The 20,542-nt window shown below is 45.0% G+C and overlaps 2 protein-coding genes across 3 annotated transcripts in view; one reads left to right on the forward strand and one right to left on the reverse strand.

Annotated features, from left to right (window-relative positions):
- ano10a (anoctamin 10a) overlaps positions 1 to 12,889 on the reverse strand; it is a 139,330-nt gene extending 126,441 nt beyond the window's left edge. The window contains exons 1-4 of one of the 2 annotated variants that reach the window (XM_068032575.1): positions 12,806 to 12,889; positions 6,575 to 6,727; positions 4,820 to 5,002; positions 1,725 to 1,859 (exon numbers count right to left, since the gene is read on the reverse strand). In XM_068032575.1, coding sequence (XP_067888676.1) covers positions 1,725 to 1,859; positions 4,820 to 5,002; positions 6,575 to 6,713 — 457 coding nt within the window. In that variant the 5' untranslated portion in view covers positions 6,714 to 6,727; positions 12,806 to 12,889. Of the gene's footprint in view, positions 1 to 1,724; positions 1,860 to 4,819; positions 5,003 to 6,574; positions 6,728 to 12,552; positions 12,781 to 12,805 lie in introns of those variants that run through there. The other variant, XM_068032576.1, reaches the window with a different exon arrangement.
- Positions 12,890 to 13,181: 292 nt separating this feature from the next.
- On the forward strand, positions 13,182 to 17,840 carry LOC137370310 (ice nucleation protein-like). The gene has a single exon (XM_068032689.1). It carries the CDS (start codon positions 13,182 to 13,184, stop codon positions 17,838 to 17,840), a length of 4,659 nt encoding a protein of 1,552 aa, XP_067888790.1.
- The last annotated feature ends 2,702 nt before the right edge of the window (positions 17,841 to 20,542 follow it).

Here is a 20,542-nt window from a genome sequence, read left to right on the forward strand (position 1 = left end):
ACACTGTTGGGGTGCTATCCTTCAGCTCTTCAGGAACCAACTCTACCTGTTGCCTTCAAAAACCTCAGGAGCCACTACTCACAGGTAAAACCTCAGAACACCCTCTTAAGCCAAGAAGAAAGATCACAGAAACTAGGATTATTTTCAGTACAAGAAGATTTGATAGAGGGGTTCAAAATTACAAGGGGTTTTAATAAGGTAAAATAGGGTGAAAACTAATTCTATTGGCTAGCGAGTCATTAACGAGAGGACATAAGTTTAAGAACACAAAGAACAAAGGGAGAGTTTAGACGACTTTTTTATGCAAATTGTTGTTAGGATACATTCACAGAATCATATAGCAAAGGAGGTGACTATTCAGCCCATTGATTCTGCACCAGCTCTTTCCAAGAGCAAGGTAGCAAACAGCAAAACCAATAGAAAGCCTGAACTATATAACCAGAGTACAAAGGAAGTAGAGATCAAAATGTCTAGTGCTCTGATAAGAACATGCCTTCAGTGCTGTGTCCTGTTTTGATCACTGAAAGAATAGCTCTTTCAGACAATTAGAGCAATTGACCGAATGATACTATACAATTCTAGGATTAGCAATTTAATTGAAGAGTTTTGCTTGGTTTGGATGCAAGATGTTGGTCATGTTCAGCATTTCATTTTGTTCCAATTGAAAAGGTCAGGAAACATCCATAGGGTTAATCCACTTGTCCACTGCTGACACTACCTCATGTGCAAGTCAGCCGAGACCAGTTAAAGCCCTGGCAATTATTCTCGAACAGCCCAAGGAGCACTGAAGCCAATGGTGACACCTTTCCACTGCTCCAGCTGAGATCTAACTTTGCCCAGACTTGGGATCAAATCTGGAACCTCTCTGGGCAGTATGCCTGAGTGATGGAACCTTTGGGACCCAACGCTATTCCAGTGGCTCAGAGCTTTTACCTTCGAGCACTGGGCCATAGAAACATTTGCAGTTTAACATTCACCTGTTTCTAAACTCACCCACCCCGCACCCCTCCCCTCCACCCTCTTCAAAATTGGTCTTCAGGCAGACACACAACATCTACAAAAAAAAACTATGACTAAATACATTTCCCCTTAGACTTGACTGACATTAGCTTGTTCCACTTCACAAAAACAGAAGCTCTACAGAATCACCTCGTCGGAACCAGGCTTTATATACAATTATAATTCTCCTTTTTCCCTTGCACCAACATTCTTTCTGACATTTAATTTCTCCTGCCCTCCACCCTATCACAGACCTCCCCTTTTGTTCCTTCCTCCCCTCCCCGCTTTCCCTATCTCTGTACTTGTTTAAAACCTGTTACATCTCTAATACCTTTCAGTTTTGACAAAAGGTCATTGACCTGAAACATTAACTATTTCTCTACATGGATACTGCCTGAGCTGCTGAGTATTTCCAGCATTTCCACCTTTTATTTCATACTCTCTTAATTCTTCCTGAAATAACATTCTGATCAGAGCCACTGGTTTATAAGACTGAATAAGTGTTATTGTTGTATGGGCTTTGTGACATTCTCACCAGTGTCTCAGACTACATTCCATGATTCCACCTATTTTCTTGTGGAACGCCCCAACCAACACTACCCCCCACACACAACTAGATCATGCCTTCTGGCAGCTGTTAGTTCCATCACCTTACTATTTCTTTCCCATTTTTCTGATCCTGAAGAGTCAGGTGAGGCTGAAATGCAGAAATATGAGGAACTTACTGATTGATTTTCCAGGATAGAGTTTGGCTTGTGGATGACCAGGGACCATGGTCTCATTTACTGCTCTCAGATTTTCTAATTCACGCTTGATAATGTACTGCTGTTCTGCCATTGTAAGAAAATCGCTGTCGTCATCTGAAAAACAACATGCATTTATACAGTGCCTTTAACATAGCGAAATGGCCCCAGGTGCGTTATCAACAAAATTTAACACCAAGCCACATAAGGAAATATTTGGACAGGTGAACAAAAGCTTGGTCAAAGAGATAGATTTTAAAGACTACCTTAAAAAGGAGAGAGGGGCAGAGAGGTGTATGGAGGGACTTCTTTGCAACTGAAGGCGCAGCCGCCAATGGTAGAGCAATTAAAATCGAGGATGTGCAAGAGGCCAGAATGTACAAATGGTAGTTGACCATTATTGCAAGAGGGTTAGAGTACACGAGTAAGCAAGTGTTGCTGCAATTGTGCAGGGCTTTGTTGAGTACTACAGTTTTGGTATCCATACATAAGGAAGGATATACCTGCTTTAGATACAGTGCAACAAAAGGCTCACTAGATTGATTCCTGGAATGAGTGGGTTGTACCATGGGGGGAGGTTGAACAGACTAGGCCTATACTCCCCAGAGTTTAGAAGAATGAGGGTGATCTCATTGAAACATATAGCGTTATGAGAGGGCTTGACAGGGTAGATGGAGAGGCGGTTTCCCCTGGCTAGCTGCAACTAGGGGTCATAGTCTCAGGATGAGGAGTTGGCCAATTGGAATTGAGATGAGGAGAAATTTCTTCACTCAGAGGGTTATTTGGAATTCTCTACTGCAGAGGGCTGTGGATGCTCAGTCGTTGAGTATATTCAAGACTGAGATCGATATATTTTTGGACACGAGGGGAATCAAGGAATAAGGCAGGAAAAGTGGAATTGAGGTCAAAGATTAGCCATGATCTTACTGAATGGCAAAGCAGGCTCAAGAGGCCACATGGCCTACTCCTGCTCCCATTTCCAATGTATTATGTTCTTATGTATGTTCTTAAAATTGGAGGAACACCCGAGATCTCAAAACGTTTTGGGGCTGGAGGAGGTTACAGAGATAGGGAGGGAATGAGCCCATGAGCAATTTGAAAACAAGGACAAACATTTTAAAATAGAGACACTGCTGGACCGGGCGTCAACAAGGTCAGCAAGCATATGGGGCGATGGGTAAATGGGACTTGGTGCCAGTCAGGATGCAGGTAGCAGAGTTTTGGATGAGCTCAAGTTTAGAAAGAGTGCAAGGTGGGAGGCCGGCCTGGAAATGTGTGAAATAGTTGAGTCAAAGCAAAATAGTTCATAAGTGAACTTACAGACAACTGCCTGTATCAAGTTAGCAAATCTCAGCTGTGGCATGACAGATATCTTCAGTGCTCCAGGATAGGGATGGGATAATGGACCCCAGTTCATACACAGTTCCAACTATCTTCTGGAAGTGAATGTATGTGGATCGGATGAAGACAGGATTAGGTTTTGACTGTGTTAACCTATATGGTTATAGTTAAGATTCACTCTTGAACAGTGGTTATCCGAGTGAGCTACCAGTGGCTACTGGTCTTCGGCAGCATTGGGAATAGTGGGGCTGATATAACAGGTGGAGAAGGAACCTGAAGTTTGGCACAAACGCAGGCTGAATGTAAAGTTTGGCTCACTTGTGGAATTCCAGATGTCTATCAGCAGTTTAAAGGTGGGGTAGGACATGACTCTGACAGCACTGGGGCTGAGGTGGGAGAAATCCCATGTCTGGTTGCACTGATTTGTAACTTTTAGGGATCTCTGCAAGAATTACATATGTATGCATTTATGTATATAACTGTCTTGGACAGCTGTAAGAAAATATAGACATTCAATTGCCAACAAAACACTAGTGGTAATTAGTTTTCAAAATACAATTCATTTATATTTTATTTGAAAAAGCAAATTCGGATGTGGAAAGGTACAGTGTGTATGTCTCTCTTACTTTGCCTGGCATGTTAGTAATTAGATCTTTACATTTTCTAACCATCAGCATAAAATAAGCAATAATCAGGCTGTCCTAACCTTCTATGTGAAATAATTAGAGCCTGTGCGCTTCAAAATTCAACTTAAAAAATCTTAAAGTCACTGCCCAGGGCAAATTGCCCAGGCTTTGGGCGAGATTGAGGATATCATGTTAAACCTTTAAGTAAGGCACTAAAAGACACAAAAGGCAATTTAATAGATAGCTTTAAATCATGTCATTTTGAAACATATTTAACATTTTTGTTTAATACCTTAATTTGGACAATTGACATTTCAATTACATTGTAAAGGAATTTTGTTTCCAAAATGTATTGGGAGAGATTAGTGGGAATCTGATGGGCAAATTGCATACTTATGAGTGATGAGTTTTTTCAAAAATCCCATTAAAAATACATACACATGGAGGAAGATACTACTACCTAGACTTACGAGGGTCTCACATGTTTTCTCTAGTCCTGTGATCACAAATGGAGTTCAATAGGACTAAAATACATACTCTACACAGTGACCATACATAAAATTATGCTTCTACTTTTTAGCCGAAAAACAAAAAGTCGAATGGAAGTCTAGCTTTGGATAAAGTGCAGCTGACTCCTATACTTGCTGACTGTCCTTGCAAAGCCTTGGCTGTTGAACAGACCACTTTAAACAGTTGGTTGTCGGCCATATTATCAGAAGCACAGCCAGGTTCAGTGCTCACTCTCTTCAGTACCAATCCCCTAGTCCACTTTACGCAATGCTAATCTCCTGCTCCCCTTTATACTCATGTGCAAAACAGCTATTCGATTTTAAATTCCAACCAGCGGCAGAAATTTCTCCCCTAAAACACAACTAAGCGCTTTACATTTTATTAACCTGTACCAATAATTAACAACTGCATTAAAATGAATTAAACCACTTGCTATGTCATCAATTCACTGAAACAGGGGGTCTCTACTAGAATTCAGTAACTGATAGTGACCAATAAGCTTGGCTGGATATTAAACATCTTGGTTTTGAGGTCCTTGTTGAATGCACGCAACATTTCAAATAGTTTGCCACTAATGAAATAGTTAATGATAAAACTTACCTGTAAAATTTTTGTAGTATTCCTTGTTGTGATAAGTAAAGGCTCTCATTGATCCATCCCGATACTCCTTAACAAAACCCAAGCTTTCAGCTCCCAGCAGTAACCTTCTCCAAGATGCTCCGATAAGATATATTTTGGAGTTTTCATCTTGGTCCTTTAAAGGTCTAATACTCAAATAGGCTCCTTTAATATAAATGGTGAATTCTTTAATATATTAGAGGCCTTACAGTAAACAGCCAACTATCTTTTGATTCCACAAGGACCACTTTAGTGGTGACTATGATAGTGGCAACATTCTAATTATGGCTTATTTTATTTTAATGTACAACAGGTACAGAACATATACAAACACAATACTGGCACTGCTCATAGGTAGATTGCAGTGCATTAATTATAAAGGCAAGAGCACGATAGCATGAAACAGACAACGAATTTGTATAATACTTCCAGATCTCCCATAATGTTATTTGCGGTTAGTCAGATTTTTGCAAAAACAGGGAGGCTTGCTCATCAACATTGGGAGCTGCCCTGGGATTTGGCAAAAATGGGGTGGGGCTCTCAAGAAGGTAGCATTAATTTGACGTCCCAGGAACTCTGGGGAAGGAGGCTCAGGGAACACTGGGGCACGTCCTGGGACCTGGGAAGTATGATCTCAGGGTCCAGGAATGCTGAGTAACGTCCTGGTATCAAGAAGCACTGAAAGTGTAGTCTAGGGGTTGAGAGTGCGAGGCGGGAATCGCAGGATCTCCAGTTTGGGTGGGGTGGTGTTGTCGGTGGTGGCAGGAAGCTTTGGCAGAGCTGTCTGCAGCTCCAGCAATGGGGAAGAGATGGGGAGTTGAGAGTCGGGGGAAAGAGGGGGTGCCAGGAGAAATAGTTTGGGGGAAGCTGAGCTGGGTTTAGCAGCCTTGAGGTGAAGGGGTGACAGAAGAACAGGACCACAACTGCCATGGGCCCCTTTCAGACCATAACAGCCCATCCCCCAGCCTGTTTTCAGCCTCAGTCTCCACCCCAACTTGTCCACAGCCCTTTTTTTCCCATCTGTAGACAACCCCAAACCACCATCATTTACCCAGACAGTTTCTGTTTTTCCATTTCTCCAGTAAAATGTGGTGTGTGGGGGTTTCCTTCAGCTTTCCTTGGTTCTGTTTTTATATAAAAAGCAAAATACTGCAGATACTGGAAATCAGGAAAAAAAAAGAGAATGCTGGAAATACCCAGAAGATCTGGCAGCATCAGTGGTGAGAGAAACAGAGTTAAAAGGCCTGATTTTAACACTAAGTGAATGGGTTTTGAGTGATTTAAAATCTCATCTAACAGTTCAGGTCGACGATGAAAGCATTTCAGGTCAGTTCTGATGAAAGGTCATCAGCCTGAAACGTTAACTCTGTTTCTCTCTCCACAAATGCTATCTGACCTGCTGAATATTTCTAGCATTTTCGGTTTCAATTGCATTTATATAGCACCCTTAAAGCAGTATAACATCCCAAGGCACGACACAACAGCGAATATCAAACAAAATTTGACACCACTGTTTCCAGCATTTTCTCTCTATTGAACTTGTGATTTGCGCATTCCTCTCAAATTTTGCTTGAACTCTTGATTTTAATTTTTTTTTTAGATCAACAAAACAAACTAAACACATCCCAGAACAAAATTCTCTTCAGCTACATGCCATCAAAATGTACATATGCTCAGTAATAACTGTAAATAATTTCTTCAGATCACGTAATAGATATACAAGTGCATCATACTCACCGCCCAAGTGTTTTCTGTCTTTTATTCTTTGAATGAGCCATTCTATTGTCTCTTCCTGAGTATCTTTGGCAAGCTCTAGTATCACTAGTGGCGTAAAAGTAAGTTCAATGTCTCCAGCAGTGGAGCGATTTCTTTTCATCCTTGTAGCACTTTCTGAAACAGGTAAATAACTGCAGTAAAACATCGCAAAAAGCACTGTTGCAGGTGGGCTGTGCTAACAACAGTACAATATTAGGGGAGGGCTCCTGTACAGGAACCACAACACTAGTTGTCAAAACTAATATTCTGAAGTCATTACCATAAATCTCCTGTGCATCTACTTCAAATAGTGCCTTGGGATTTCTTATGACCAACTGAGAGGGCAGACAAGGTACTCAGTTTAACATCTCATCTGAAAGACAGCACCTCTGACAGTGCAGCACTCCTCCCTTAGTAGAGCACTGGGAGTGTCAGCCTAAATCTTGTCTTCAAGTCTCTGAAGCAGAATTTGAACCCACAACCTTTTGACTCAGAAGTGAGAGTGCTACCCACTGAGCCACAGCTGACATTAATTAATTACTTCTGCTATAGAATTCAGACCTGCCCTTGCTATAGGCTCTCAGGTTCAGCATCACCAGTCGCCTATAAGCGTAACCTGTAATCCCCATAATCAAGAATATACTTCTGCTGTTCAATATTTACTGTGCCTGGGACCATAACATTAGGACTCATTCGTGTATACTGGAATCTGTGATCTCGCACGTACCCCATGTACAGTTTCTCCTATCTTTCAGAAGACGAACTGATGAGAACACGAGAGATGAGACGAACGTCAAACCAGCAACCATCCTTTCAGTACCTTACCAGAAACATGCAAGATCCTGAGGGGTCTTGACAGGGTGGATGTGGAAAGGATGTTTCCTCTTGTGGGAGAATCTAAAACTAGCGGTCATTGTTTAAAAACATTTAAGACAGAGATGAGGAGAAATCTTTTCCTCTCAGAGGGTCGTGAGTTTTTGGAACTCTCTTCCTCAAAAGGTGGTGGAAGCAAAATCTTTGAATATTTTTAAAGACAGAGGTAGATAGATTCTTGATAAGCAAGGGGAGGTGAAAGATTATCAGGGGTAGGCGAGATGTGGAGCTGAGGTTACAATCAAATCAGCCATGATCTTGTTGAATGGCGTATAAGGCTCAAGGGGGCCAAGTGGCCGACTCCTGCTCCTAACTTGTATGTTCACATGTAATCTCCCCAGTTCAGCAAGGCCTCCTGCTATGCTCAAGGAATGCAAGTTGTGACGGAAATCACACCGGCAAATGGAAACATATTAATTACATCACATAGAACACTACTTGAACTTTTTACTGGAGATTGAACATAACTTGTTTAAAAGGACCACAGAGCAGAACAGCAAAAACATGGCTGAATATTTGCATTCCAAAGGTTTGCATAGAGAGACAATGGGAGTGCTCCCAAATTCAATTAGCGCGATGAGTTTTGTCAATCACGATGATCAGAGGACATTGAGAGCCATTGACTTTGTAAGAGACAGCACTCCAACCACAAACCGAGTGTGTCCAGTAAGCTTTGAAAAATCAACAATCCACCCCAGAAGATGGCGTTTCAAACAAAGAGCTGGGCACATGACGAACCTGCTGGCCAACCCAGGGACTTTTTGAATTGCGCCACACAGAAAGGGGGGACTGCAACTAAACTTCAAGAAGAAAGCACCTCTCTCTTTCGGTCTCTCTCTCAAGCAAAGTCCCAGGGACCCACAGAAGCAGCTTAAGCCTCAAGATGGAGGGACCTCTTCAGCCTTCTAGTACCAGAGAAGCAAGTCTGCAAGTGTGCACTGGCCCTAGCGAGAACTACAAGACTGCAATTCCAACCAAAGACTTTACAGCAAAACTAAAGACTGTAACTGAATTCCATTTAATACTCCAAACCCTCCCTCTTTAATTCTTTCTCCTCCTCTGTATCTATGTGTGTGCGTGTGTTTATCTCACATGCATGCTAGCATCATTGCATCATGTATTTTAGTAATTTTAACTGAGTTAGAGTGATAAGATTAATAAACGTACATATTTCTTCTTTAAGCCTAAGGAAACCTGTCTGGTTGGTTCATTTACAATTACAATCAGAGATCAGCGAGTAAGGACTCACTGAAGGGTTCAGCTAAAAACATTTAAAAGTTAAATCCTGTTACAGCCAAACCAGGAAAGGGGCAGGAGGGGGGTCCCGAGACACTTTCCTCACACGGTCGTAACAGAAATTTGGGGGCTAGCATCCAGATTGGACACACAAAACAAGAAATTGGAAGTGGGAAATCCAATTGTTCCCCATCAAAAAGAGAAAAGATTTCAATACAGGTTTTCTTGTGGTTGTGGGTGCTAGAATACTAACATATCTGCGACTGAAGCCAGTAACTCCACAAGTCAGGGTTAAGTAACTTGAGATAAATTAAAGGCACTATCCATGGAGGAGTTGAGAAATATGGTTGAGCAGTGTGGGATCACTTTCCGTGCCAAAGCTAGGAAATCAGAACTACTAAGACTAGTGGCCAACCATTTTTCCCCCGAGCCCGAAAAATCAGAGACAGGGTTAGAAATAGACTATATGTTAGCAAAGATACAACTGGAACAGAGAAAACTTGAATTAGAAGACAGGGAGAGACAGGAGAACAAAAGAGACAGGAGAGGGAAAAAGAGAGGAAAGAGAGCAAGAGAAAGAAAAACAGGAGAGAATGAGAGAAATAAATTTCCTGAAGGAACGGGAGGAAAGAGAGCACAGGCAGCTTGAGTTAAACAGGGGGTGACAGAGTAACCCCAGTGAAAGCATGGCCAAGATGGAGAATAGTAATTCGGAGCTATGTACTGAGTTTTTAAAATTTTCCGAACTGATTCCAAAATTCAATGAGGGAGACGCAGAAGCATTCTTTGTGTCTTTTGAAAAACTTGCAAGGCAGTTAAAATGGCCAGCTGAGAGTTGGACTCTTCTGCTACAAAGCAAGCTAACAGGAAAAGCCCACAAGATTTATTCCCTGTTGCCAGATGAGAGTTCATCAAATTATGAATGGACAAAAAAATGCTATCCTCGGGGCGTAAAGGTTAGTACCGGAAGCCTATCGCCAAAAGTTCCGAACTCTCAGGAAACAGACTGGTCAAACGTAGTTGGAGTTTGAGAGGATTAAGCAGCTGGCTTTTGACCAGTGGTTGAGAGCTCTTAAAAGTGTAGCCCAGCTATGAAAACCTCAGAGAGGCAATTCTGCTCAAGTAATTTAAAAACTCTCTTCCCCTCTCCATAAAGAACCATGTGGAGGAACAAAAAGTACATAGAGCTAGGCAAGCCGCAGTTCTGGCTGATGAGTTTGCTCTAATATACAAGACAGTTCCACAAGGGAAAACCTTTCCTAGTCACCCCCACAAATCCAAAAAGGACAAAGGGTGGGAAGGTGCAGCTCAAGCAGTCCTGGGAGAGAAAGAAAATTTGGAACACAGTGGTCCTCCTCCAGCCAAAAAGGATAGTGCTGTAAGTAAGAGCAAGACCCGGAGACCTGTTTAGTTTAGTTTAAGAGATACAGCACTGAAACAGGCCCTTCAGCCCACCGAGTCTGTGCCGACCATCAACCACCCATTTATACTAATCCTACACGAATTCCATATTCCCACCACATCCCCACCGGTCCCTATATTTTCCCTACCACCTACCTATACTAGGGGCAATTTCTAATGGTCAATTTACCTATCAACCTGCAAGTCTTTGGCATGTGGGAGGAAACCGGAGCACCCGGAGGAAACCCACGCAGACACGGAGAACTTGCAAACTCCACACAGGCAGTACCCAGAATTGAACCTGGGTCGCTGGAGCTGTGAGGCTGCGGTGCTAACCACTGCGCCAACCTGTGTGCTTCCATTGTAATAAGGCAGGTCATCTAAGAGCTGACTGCTGGAATCTTCGGGGAAAGACTGTATGGTTATTCAGGATACACCCACTCAGTGAAGGAGAAAGAACCCTGATGGAAAGCACAGTTGAACACGTTGTGGCTTTAACTGCAGCAGCAGTAAGACCCAGAAAACATACTGCTGCGGATGCAGGAAAATTTAATAGGATCCCTGAACGTTATCAAGAGTTCATGTCTAAAGGGAGAATAACCTCATACCCGTCGAGTGGGGCAAGCAAGCCCATAGTAATCCTCAAGGATACAGGGGCCACCAGATCCCTTTTGCTGGGAAAAGGCATGACCTTACCCCCAGAGAATGCAGTAAATACCTGAATGGTGGTGAATAGTATTGGAGGCCAGTGTGTGCCCATACCTTTACACTGGGTGCACTTGGAGCGTGACCCAGTTTCAGGTGACGGTAGGGATTCTCCCTAGTTTGCCTGTGGACCGAGTTGACCAGCTCCTAGGTAATGATCTGGCAGGGGTGAAGGTGGTAGCTTCCATAGTAGTGAAAGAGACACCAAAAGAGGTCAGAGAGACAAAGTCATTCTAACATTTCAGGTGGAACATAAAAACAGGAGGACATCAAGTGCCTCGATCCTATTCTGCCCATCAGCTGGATCATGGCTGATCTGTATCTTAACTCTAATCACCTGGCATTGTTCCATAACACTTAATAACCTTGGCCTCACAAAAATAATCACTTCAATGTGACTATTAGTTATCAGAACTTTGAAAATCAGCTGTCAATAGCTGCAATACCTGCACATTAATAAAATATTAATTTAAAAAAGCAGCTTAAAAATTACAATTCTAAAAATCACAGAGCCAGAAAAATGTTGGCTCCACACAAAGGACAAGTCAACTAGCTCAAAAAGAAAACAAAGATTTGCATATACGTAGCACTCTTCATAGCCTCAGGACATCCAAAAACACTTTACAGCCAACTATGTACTTTTGAAGTGCAGTCACTGTTACAATGTAGGAAAAATGGCAGCCAATTTTGCAGAGCAAACTCCCACAAACAACAATGTGATAATGACCAGATAATCTGTTTTTATGATATTGATTGAAGGATAAATATAGGCCAGGACACCAGGTGGAACTCCCTTGCACATCTTCAAAGTAGTGCCATGGGAACATTTATGTCCAAATGAGGGGGCAGACAGGCCTTGGTTTAATGTCTCATCTGAAAGTTGGCACCTCTGACAGAGCTGGGATGGAGGAAGTTTCAAAGATAGGAAGGGGGAAAAAATCTCAAAGTGATTTAGACACAAAGCTAAGAATTTTAAATCAGAGGCCTGGGGGTTGGGGGGGGGGGGCGTGGTGGTGGGAAGACTGGGAACTAATGTGCATTGTGGAGGATAGGGGTTTTAAGTAGTAAGTCTTGGTACAGGACAGGATGCAGGCACTTTGGATGAGCTGAAGTTTACAGAGAGTGGAGGATAAGAGGCTGGCCAGACAAGTAATGAAATAGAGGAGTCTGGAGGAAACAAAGGCATGGATGAGTGTTGCAGCAAAATATGGATAAGGTAGGTGGAGGCAGGCAATGGTGGAGAGGTGAAAAGGGGCAGGAAAGAGGAAAATACTGGCAATACGCCGAGTCTGGCAGCATCAGTTGAGGGAAAGCAGGGTTAACATTTCAGGTCAACAGCCTTTCATCAGAAGGGAAGTTGGGGGTAGGGACATCAAGAGTTGAGTGGGAATGGGATCAATGAAACTGGTGGGTTCTAGTGAACAAGTCAAGGCCTGACAGGATGTGAGGTAAGACAGGAGAGAAACACCCAGGTTTAAGGTTGGAAGCAGTGACAGAGAGGATGTCATGGATGATTTTTGGGTTGGTTCGGTGATGTGGCAGTGGCAGAAGCAGAAACCTGATCAGGGCACTGCAGGAAAGGTGGGCACGGATTGAGAGACAACATATTCCTGTACTGAGAGAGCTCTGCATTGTAGCAATACCACCTTTTGCTTGGACCATTAAGCTGAGGGTCCCACAGGCCTGACCTGAACAGAAAGATCCCACAGCATTATCTCAAAGACAACATGGTGTCTCAGGCCAACCTTTCCCCCTTCAATCCACCTTCGGCCATTCATCCTGTCAGTTGGCATGCCTTGGCCAGATTGGCTGCTGCAATTACCCACAGTCCCTGGTTAGTGTTCTGGGTGTGGTTAGGGCCAGTCCCAGTGGAAGTTGCAGAACCTCCCAATCCCAGCCTCACGCCGACAGGCCAGACGTCTCCGCACCCAGGAACAGGCCACTATTCACGAGCGTCCTCCCCAACTCTGCCGCGAAGTGGCCTCACCCTTCACTCACCAGCCACAGGCCTCCGCTGCTCAGCTACGGCTCGGACACCCGAAGGGGCGAGGCTTCCAACACGGCCGTCAATCAACTTCGGTCCCACCCCTTAACACGTCACCGCCACGCCCCCTTTATGACACGCCCATCCTCCTCAAACGTCATAATAAAAGCAAAATATTGCGGATGCTGGAAATCTGAAATAAAAACAAGAAATGCTGGAACCACTCAGCAGGTCTGGCACCATCTGTGGAAAGAGAGGCAGAGTTAACGTTAATTCTGCTTCTCTTTCCACAGATGCTGCCAGACCTGCTGAGTGGTTCCAGCATTTCTTGTTTTTACTCCTCAAACGTCATACGTCTGTGTATATGTCCTCATCCTGCGCAGCCTTGTTATGGCATCCTCGCCCAGGCTGGTACTAATGCATGGGACTCAGCTGGTACTAATGTATGGGATTCAGCTGGTGCGAATGCATGGGATTCAGCTGGTGCGAATGCATGGGATTCAGCTGGTGCGAATGCATGGGATTCAGCTGGTGCTAATGTATGGGATTCAGCTGGTACTAATGTATGGGATTCAGCTGGTGCGAATGCATGGGATTCAGCTGGTGCTAATGTATGGGATTCAGCTGGTGCTAATGTATGGGATTCAGCTGGTACTAATGTATGGGATTCAGCTGGTACTAATGTATGGGACTCAGCTGGTGCGAATGCATGGGATTCAGCTGGTACTAATGTATGGGATTCAGCTGGTGCTAATGCATGGAACTCAGCTGGTGCTAATGTATGAGATTCAGCTGGTGCGAATGTATGGGATTCAGCTGGTGCAAATGTATCGGATTCAGCTGGTACTAATGCATGGGACTCAGCTGGTGCTAATGCATGGGACTCAGCTGGTACTAATGTATGGGATTCAGCTGGTGCGAATGTATGGGATTCAGCTGGTACTAATGCATGGGACTCAGCTGGTGCTAATGCATGGGACTCAGCTGGTGCGAATGCATGGGATTCAGCTGGTGCTAATGTATGGGATTCAGCTGGTTCTAATGCATGGGACTCAGCTGGTGCTAATGTATGGGATTCAGCTGGTGCTAATGTATGGGATTCAGCTGGTACTAATGTATGGGATTCAGCTGGTGCGAATGCATGGGACTCAGCTGGTGCTAATGTATGGGATTCAGCTGGTGCTAATGTATGGGATTCAGCTGGTACTAATGTATGGGATTCAGCTGCTACTAATGTATGGGACTCAGCTGGTGCGAATGCATGGGATTCAGCTGCTACTAATGTATGGGACTCAGCTGGTGCTAATGTATGGGATTCAGCTGGTACTAATGTATGGGACTCAGCTGGTGCGAATGCATGGGATTCAGCTCGTGCTAATGTATGGGATTCAGCTGGTACTAATGTATGGGACTCAGCTGGTGCGAATGCATGGGATTCAGCTGGTACTAATGTATGGGATTCAGCTGGTGCTAATGCATGGGACTCAGCTGGTGCTAATGTATGAGATTCAGCTGGTGCGAATGTATGGGATTCCGCTGGTACTAATGCATGGGACTCAGCTGGTGCTAGTGCATGGGACTCAGCTGGTGCGAATGCATGGGATTCAGCTGGTGCTAATGTATGGGATTCAGCTGGTTCTAATGCATGGGACTCAGCTGGTACTAATGTATGGGATTCAGCTGGTGCGAATGTATGGGATTCAGCTGGTACCAATGCATGGGATTCAGCTGGTGCTAATGCATGGGAATCAGCTGGTGCTAATGCATGGGATTCAGCTGGTGCTCATGCACGGGACTCAGCTGGTACTAATGCATGGGACTCAGCTGGTGCTAATGTATGGGATTCAGCTGGTGCTAATGCATGGGATTCAGCTGGTGCTAATGCATGGGATTCAGCTGGTGCTAATGCATGGGATTCAGCTGGTGCTAATGCACAGGACTCAGCTGGTGCTAATGTATGGGATTCAGCTGGTACTAATGTATGGGACTCAGCTGGTGCTAATGTATGGGACTCAGCTGGTGCTCATGCACGGGACTCAGCTGGTGCTAATATATGGGACTCAGCTGGTGCTAATGCACAGGACTCAGCTGGTGCTAATGTATGGGACTCAGCTGGTGCTAATGTATGGGACTCAGCTGGTGCTAATGTATGGGACTCAGCTGGTGCTTAAGTATGAGACTCAGTTGGTGCTCATGTATGGGACTCAGCTGGTGCTAATGTATGGGACTCAGCTGGTGCTAATGCACAGGACTCAGCTGGTGCTAATGTATGGGACTCAGCTGGTGCTAATGTATGGGACTCAACTGGTGCTAATGTATGGGACTCAGCTGGTGCTAATGCACGAGACTCAACTGGTGCTTAAGTATGAGACTCAGTTGGTGCTCATGTATGGGACTCAGCTGGTGCTAATGTATGGGACTCAGCTGGTGCTAATGTATGGGACTCAGCTGGTGCTAATGCACAGGACTCAGCTGGTGCTAATGTATGGGACTCAGCTGGTGCTGATGCATGGGACTCAGCTGGTGCTAATGCACAGGACTCCGCTGGTGCTAACGTATGGGACTCAGCTGGTGCTAATGCACAGGACTCAGCTGGTGCTAATGTATGGGACTCAGCTGGTGCTAATGTATGGGACTGAGCTGGTGCTAATGTATGGGACTCAGCTGGTGCTAATGTATGGGACTCCACTGGTGTTAATGTATGGGACTCCGCTGGTGCTAATGCACGGGACTCAGCTGGTGCTAATGTATGGGACTGAGCTGGTGCTAATGTATGGGATTCAGCTGGTGCTAATGTATGGGATTCAGCTGGTGCTAATGTATGGGATTCAGCTGGTACTAATGTATGGGATTCAGCTGGTACTAATGTATGGGACTCAGCTGGTGCGAATGCATGGGATTCAGCTGGTACTAATGTATGGGATTCAGCTGGTGCTAATGCATGGAACTCAGCTGGTGCTAATGTATGAGATTCAGCTGGTGCGAATGTATGGGATTCAGCTGGTGCAAATGTATCGGATTCAGCTGGTACTAATGCATGGGACTCAGCTGGTGCTAATGCATGGGACTCAGCTGGTACTAATGTATGGGATTCAGCTGGTGCGAATGTATGGGATTCAGCTGGTACTAATGCATGGGACTCAGCTGGTGCTAATGCATGGGACTCAGCTGGTGCGAATGCATGGGATTCAGCTGGTGCTAATGTATGGGATTCAGCTGGTTCTAATGCATGGGACTCAGCTGGTGCTAATGTATGGGATTCAGCTGGTGCTAATGTATGGGATTCAGCTGGTACTAATGTATGGGATTCAGCTGGTGCGAATGCATGGGATTCAGCTGGTGCTAATGTATGGGATTCAGCTGGTGCTAATGTATGGGATTCAGCTGGTACTAATGTATGGGATTCAGCTGGTACTAATGTATGGGACTCAGCTGGTGCGAATGCATGGGATTCAGCTGCTACTAATGTATGGGACTCAGCTGGTGCTAATGTATGGGATTCAGCTGGTACTAATGTATGGGACTCAGCTGGTGCGAATGCATGGGATTCAGCTCGTGCTAATGTATGGGATTCAGCTGGTACTAATGTATGGGACTCAGCTGGTGCGAATGCATGGGATTCAGCTGGTACTAATGTATGGGATTCAGCTGGTGCTAATGCATGGGACTCAGCTGGTGCTAATGTATGAGATTCAGCTGGTGCGAATGTATGGGATTCCGCTGGTACTAATGCATGGGACTCAGCTGGTGCTAGTGCATGGGACTCAGCTGGTGCGAATGCATGGGATTCAGCTGGTGCTAATGTATGGGATTCAGCTGGTTCTAATGCATGGGACTCAGCTGGTACTAATGTATGGGATTCAGCTGGTGCGAATGTATGGGATTCAGCTGGTACCAATGCATGGGATTCAGCTGGTGCTAATGCATGGGAATCAGCTGGTGCTAATGCATGGGATTCAGCTGGTGCTCATGCACGGGACTCAGCTGGTACTAATGCATGGGACTCAGCTGGTGCTAATGTATGGGATTCAGCTGGTGCTAATGCATGGGATTCAGCTGGTGCTAATGCATGGGATTCAGCTGGTGCTAATGCATGGGATTCAGCTGGTGCTAATGCACAGGACTCAGCTGGTGCTAATGTCTGGGATTCAGCTGGTACTAATGTATGGGACTCAGCTGGTGCTAATGTATGGGACTCAGCTGGTGCTCATGCACGGGACTCAGCTGGTGCTAATATATGGGACTCAGCTGGTGCTAATGCACAGGACTCAGCTGGTGCTAATGTATGGGACTCAGCTGGTGCTAATGTATGGGACTCAGCTGGTGCTAATGTATGGGACTCAGCTGGTGCTTAAGTATGAGACTCAGTTGGTGCTCATGTATGGGACTCAGCTGGTGCTAATGTATGGGACTCAGCTGGTGCTAATGCACAGGACTCAGCTGGTGCTAATGTATGGGACTCAGCTGGTGCTAATGTATGGGACTCAACTGGTGCTAATGTATGGGACTCAGCTGGTGCTAATGCACGAGACTCAACTGGTGCTTAAGTATGAGACTCAGTTGGTGCTCATGTATGGGACTCAGCTGGTGCTAATGTATGGGACTCAGCTGGTGCTAATGTATGGGACTCAGCTGGTGCTAATGCACAGGACTCAGCTGGTGCTAATGTATGGGACTCAGCTGGTGCTGATGCATGGGACTCAGCTGGTGCTAATGCACAGGACTCCGCTGGTGCTAACGTATGGGACTCAGCTGGTGCTAATGCACAGGACTCAGCTGGTGCTAATGTATGGGACTCAGCTGGTGCTAATGTATGGGACTGAGCTGGTGCTAATGTATGGGACTCAGCTGGTGCTAATGTATGGGACTCCACTGGTGTTAATGTATGGGACTCCGCTGGTGCTAATGCACGGGACTCAGCTGGTGCTAATGTATGGGACTGAGCTGGTGCTAATGTATGGGGCTCAGTTGGTGCTTTTGCATGGGTCTCAGATGGTGCTAATGCGTGAGGCTCAGCTGGTGCTACATACATACGAACATACTAACTAGCATCAGAGTAGGCTATTCGGTCCCTCGAGCCTGCTCCGCCATTCTATAAGATCATGGCTGATCTGTTTGTGGATTCATCTCTAATTTCCTGCCTACCCCCGATCTCCTTTGACTCCCTTGTTTGTCAAGAATCTGTCTACCTCTGCCTTAAAAACATTCATTGACCCAGCCTGTACTTCTTTCTGGGATAGAGAGTTCCACAAACTCACAACTATCTGAGAGAAAAAAATTTCTCCTCATCTCAGTCTTAAATGGGAGACCCCTTATTTTCTATCTCAGTTAAAAAGTACCTGGACATGCACCTGAAGTGCTGTAACCTGCAAGGCTACAGACCAGGTGCTGAAAGGTGGGATTAGAACGGGCGGCTAGTTTTTTCAGCCAGCACAGACACGATGGGCTGAATGGCCTCGTTCTGTGCGATATACTTTCTCTGGTGTCTCTGGTCTATAAAATATAAGAGCAGGGAGGTTATGCTGGAACTGTATAACTCATTGGTTAGGCCACAACCTGAGTACTGTGTGAAATTCTGGTCACCTCATTACAGAAAGGATGTCATTGCACTAGAGAGGGTACAGAGAAGATTTACGAGGATGTTGCCAGGACTGGAAATATGCAACAATGAGGAAAGATTGGATAGGCTGGAGTTATTCTCCTTGGAACAGAGGTGGCTGAGGGGAGATCTGATTGAGATGTACAAAACTTTGAGGGGCCTGGATAGAGTGGAGGTGAAGGGTCTATTTACCTTAGCAGAGAGGTCAGTGATGAGGGGGCATAGATTTAAAGTGATTGGTAGATAAATTAGAGGGGAGATGAGGAAAAACCTTTTCACCCAGAGGGTGGTGGGGTCTGGAACTCACTACCTGAAAGGGTAGTTGAGGCAGAAACTCTCAACTCATTCAAAAGGAGTCTGGATATGCACCTCAAGTGCCATAATCTGCAGGGCTACGGACCAAATGCTGGAAGGTGGGATTAGAAAGGGTGGATCGTTTTTCGGCCGGCACAGACACGATGGGCCAAGTGGCCTCTTTCTGTGCCTTAAACTTTCTATGCTTCTATGATCCTGTGGTATGTGACTCAGTTGGTGCTAATGCACGGGACACAGCTGCTGTTTATGCATGGAATCAGCTGGTGCTAATGTATGGGGTTTAGCTGGTGCTACATACTTACAAACATACGAACTAGGATTAGGAGTAGGCTATTCAGCCCCTCAAGCCTGCTCCGCCATTCTATAAGATTAAGGCTGATCTGTTTGTGGACTCATCTCTACTTCCCTGCCGACCCCCCGATACCCTTTGACTCCCTTGTTTGTCAAGAATCTGTCTACCACTGCTTTAAAATCATTCAATGACCCTGCCTCCACCACTCTCCGGGGAAGAGAGTTCCACAGACTCACAACCCTAGAGAAAAAATAACTTCTCCTCTTCTCTGTCTTAAATAGGAGACTTGTCTGCTCTCAACTCGCTCTCACCAGCTTCGGAAACAATTGAAGACAAATGAACCCCAAGAGAGAAAAGTCTCCTACAGTGAACAAGGTTTAAGAAGAATACTGGACTCCAACAAAAAGCAAGACTACTTACAAAAAGGGACTACAGTGAGGTCGAAGCACAGTTAAAACCCCTCTTCCGAGATTGCCTCAAACCTCTCCATTTTATTTTTCTTCTGCTCTTTTCTGTCCCGATTGGAATGTGTATCGCATATGCATGCTAACGTGGGGCGCGGTGTGTATACATGGGTGTTAACTGAATTAAAGTTTAAGTTTCAATAAATTTCACTTTTCTTCTTTAAACCGAAGAAAACCTGGTGTGCTCATTTCTTTGCCTTATAATTGGAAAGTGGTGAACAAGGGTTCACCAAGGGGGGGAGCTCAAAACACAGTATGTTTAAAAGTCAAGTCCTGTTACAATAAGACTAGGTGAAGACAGTAAAAGACCCCCAGCCACCTTTCACACCTGATCATAACATCTGCCTTAAAAACATTCAATGACCCTGCCTACACCGCTCTCCGAGGAAGAGAGTTCCACAGGCTCACAACCCTCTGAGAGAAAAAAATAATTTCTCCTCTGTCTTAAATGGGCAACCACTTATTTTTAAACTCTGCCCCCTAGTTTTAGTCTCTCCCACAAGGGGAAACATCCTTTCAACATCCACCCTGTCAAAGCCCCTCAGGATCTTATATGTTTCAAAGAACAAAGAAAATTACAGCACAGGAACAGGCCCTTCGGCCCTCCAAGCCTGCGCCGAGCCAGATCCTCTATCTAAACCTGTCGCCTATTTTCTAAAGGTCTGTATCTCTTTGCTTCCTGCCCATTCATGTATCTGTCTAGATACATCTTAAAAGGCGCTATCGTGCCCGCGTCTACCACCTCCGCTGGCAACGCATTCCAGGCACTCACCACCCTCTGCGTAAAGAACTTTCCACACGTATCCCCCCTAAACATTTCCCCTCTCACTTTGAACTCGTGACCCCTAGTAATTGAATCCCCCACTCTGGGAAAAAGCTTCTTGCTATCCACCCTGTCTATACCTCTCATGATTTTGTACACCTCAATCAGGTCCCCCCTCAACCTCCGTCTTTCTAATGAAAATAATCCTAATCTACTCAACCTCTCTTCATAGCTAGCGCCCTCCATACCAGGCAACATCCTGGTGAACCTCCTCTGCACCCTCTCCAAAGCATCTACATCCTTTTGGTAATGTGGCGA

The sequence above is a fragment of the Heterodontus francisci genome, chromosome 5 (genome assembly GCF_036365525.1).
Source record: "Heterodontus francisci isolate sHetFra1 chromosome 5, sHetFra1.hap1, whole genome shotgun sequence".
Lineage (NCBI taxonomy): Eukaryota > Metazoa > Chordata > Chondrichthyes > Heterodontiformes > Heterodontidae > Heterodontus > Heterodontus francisci.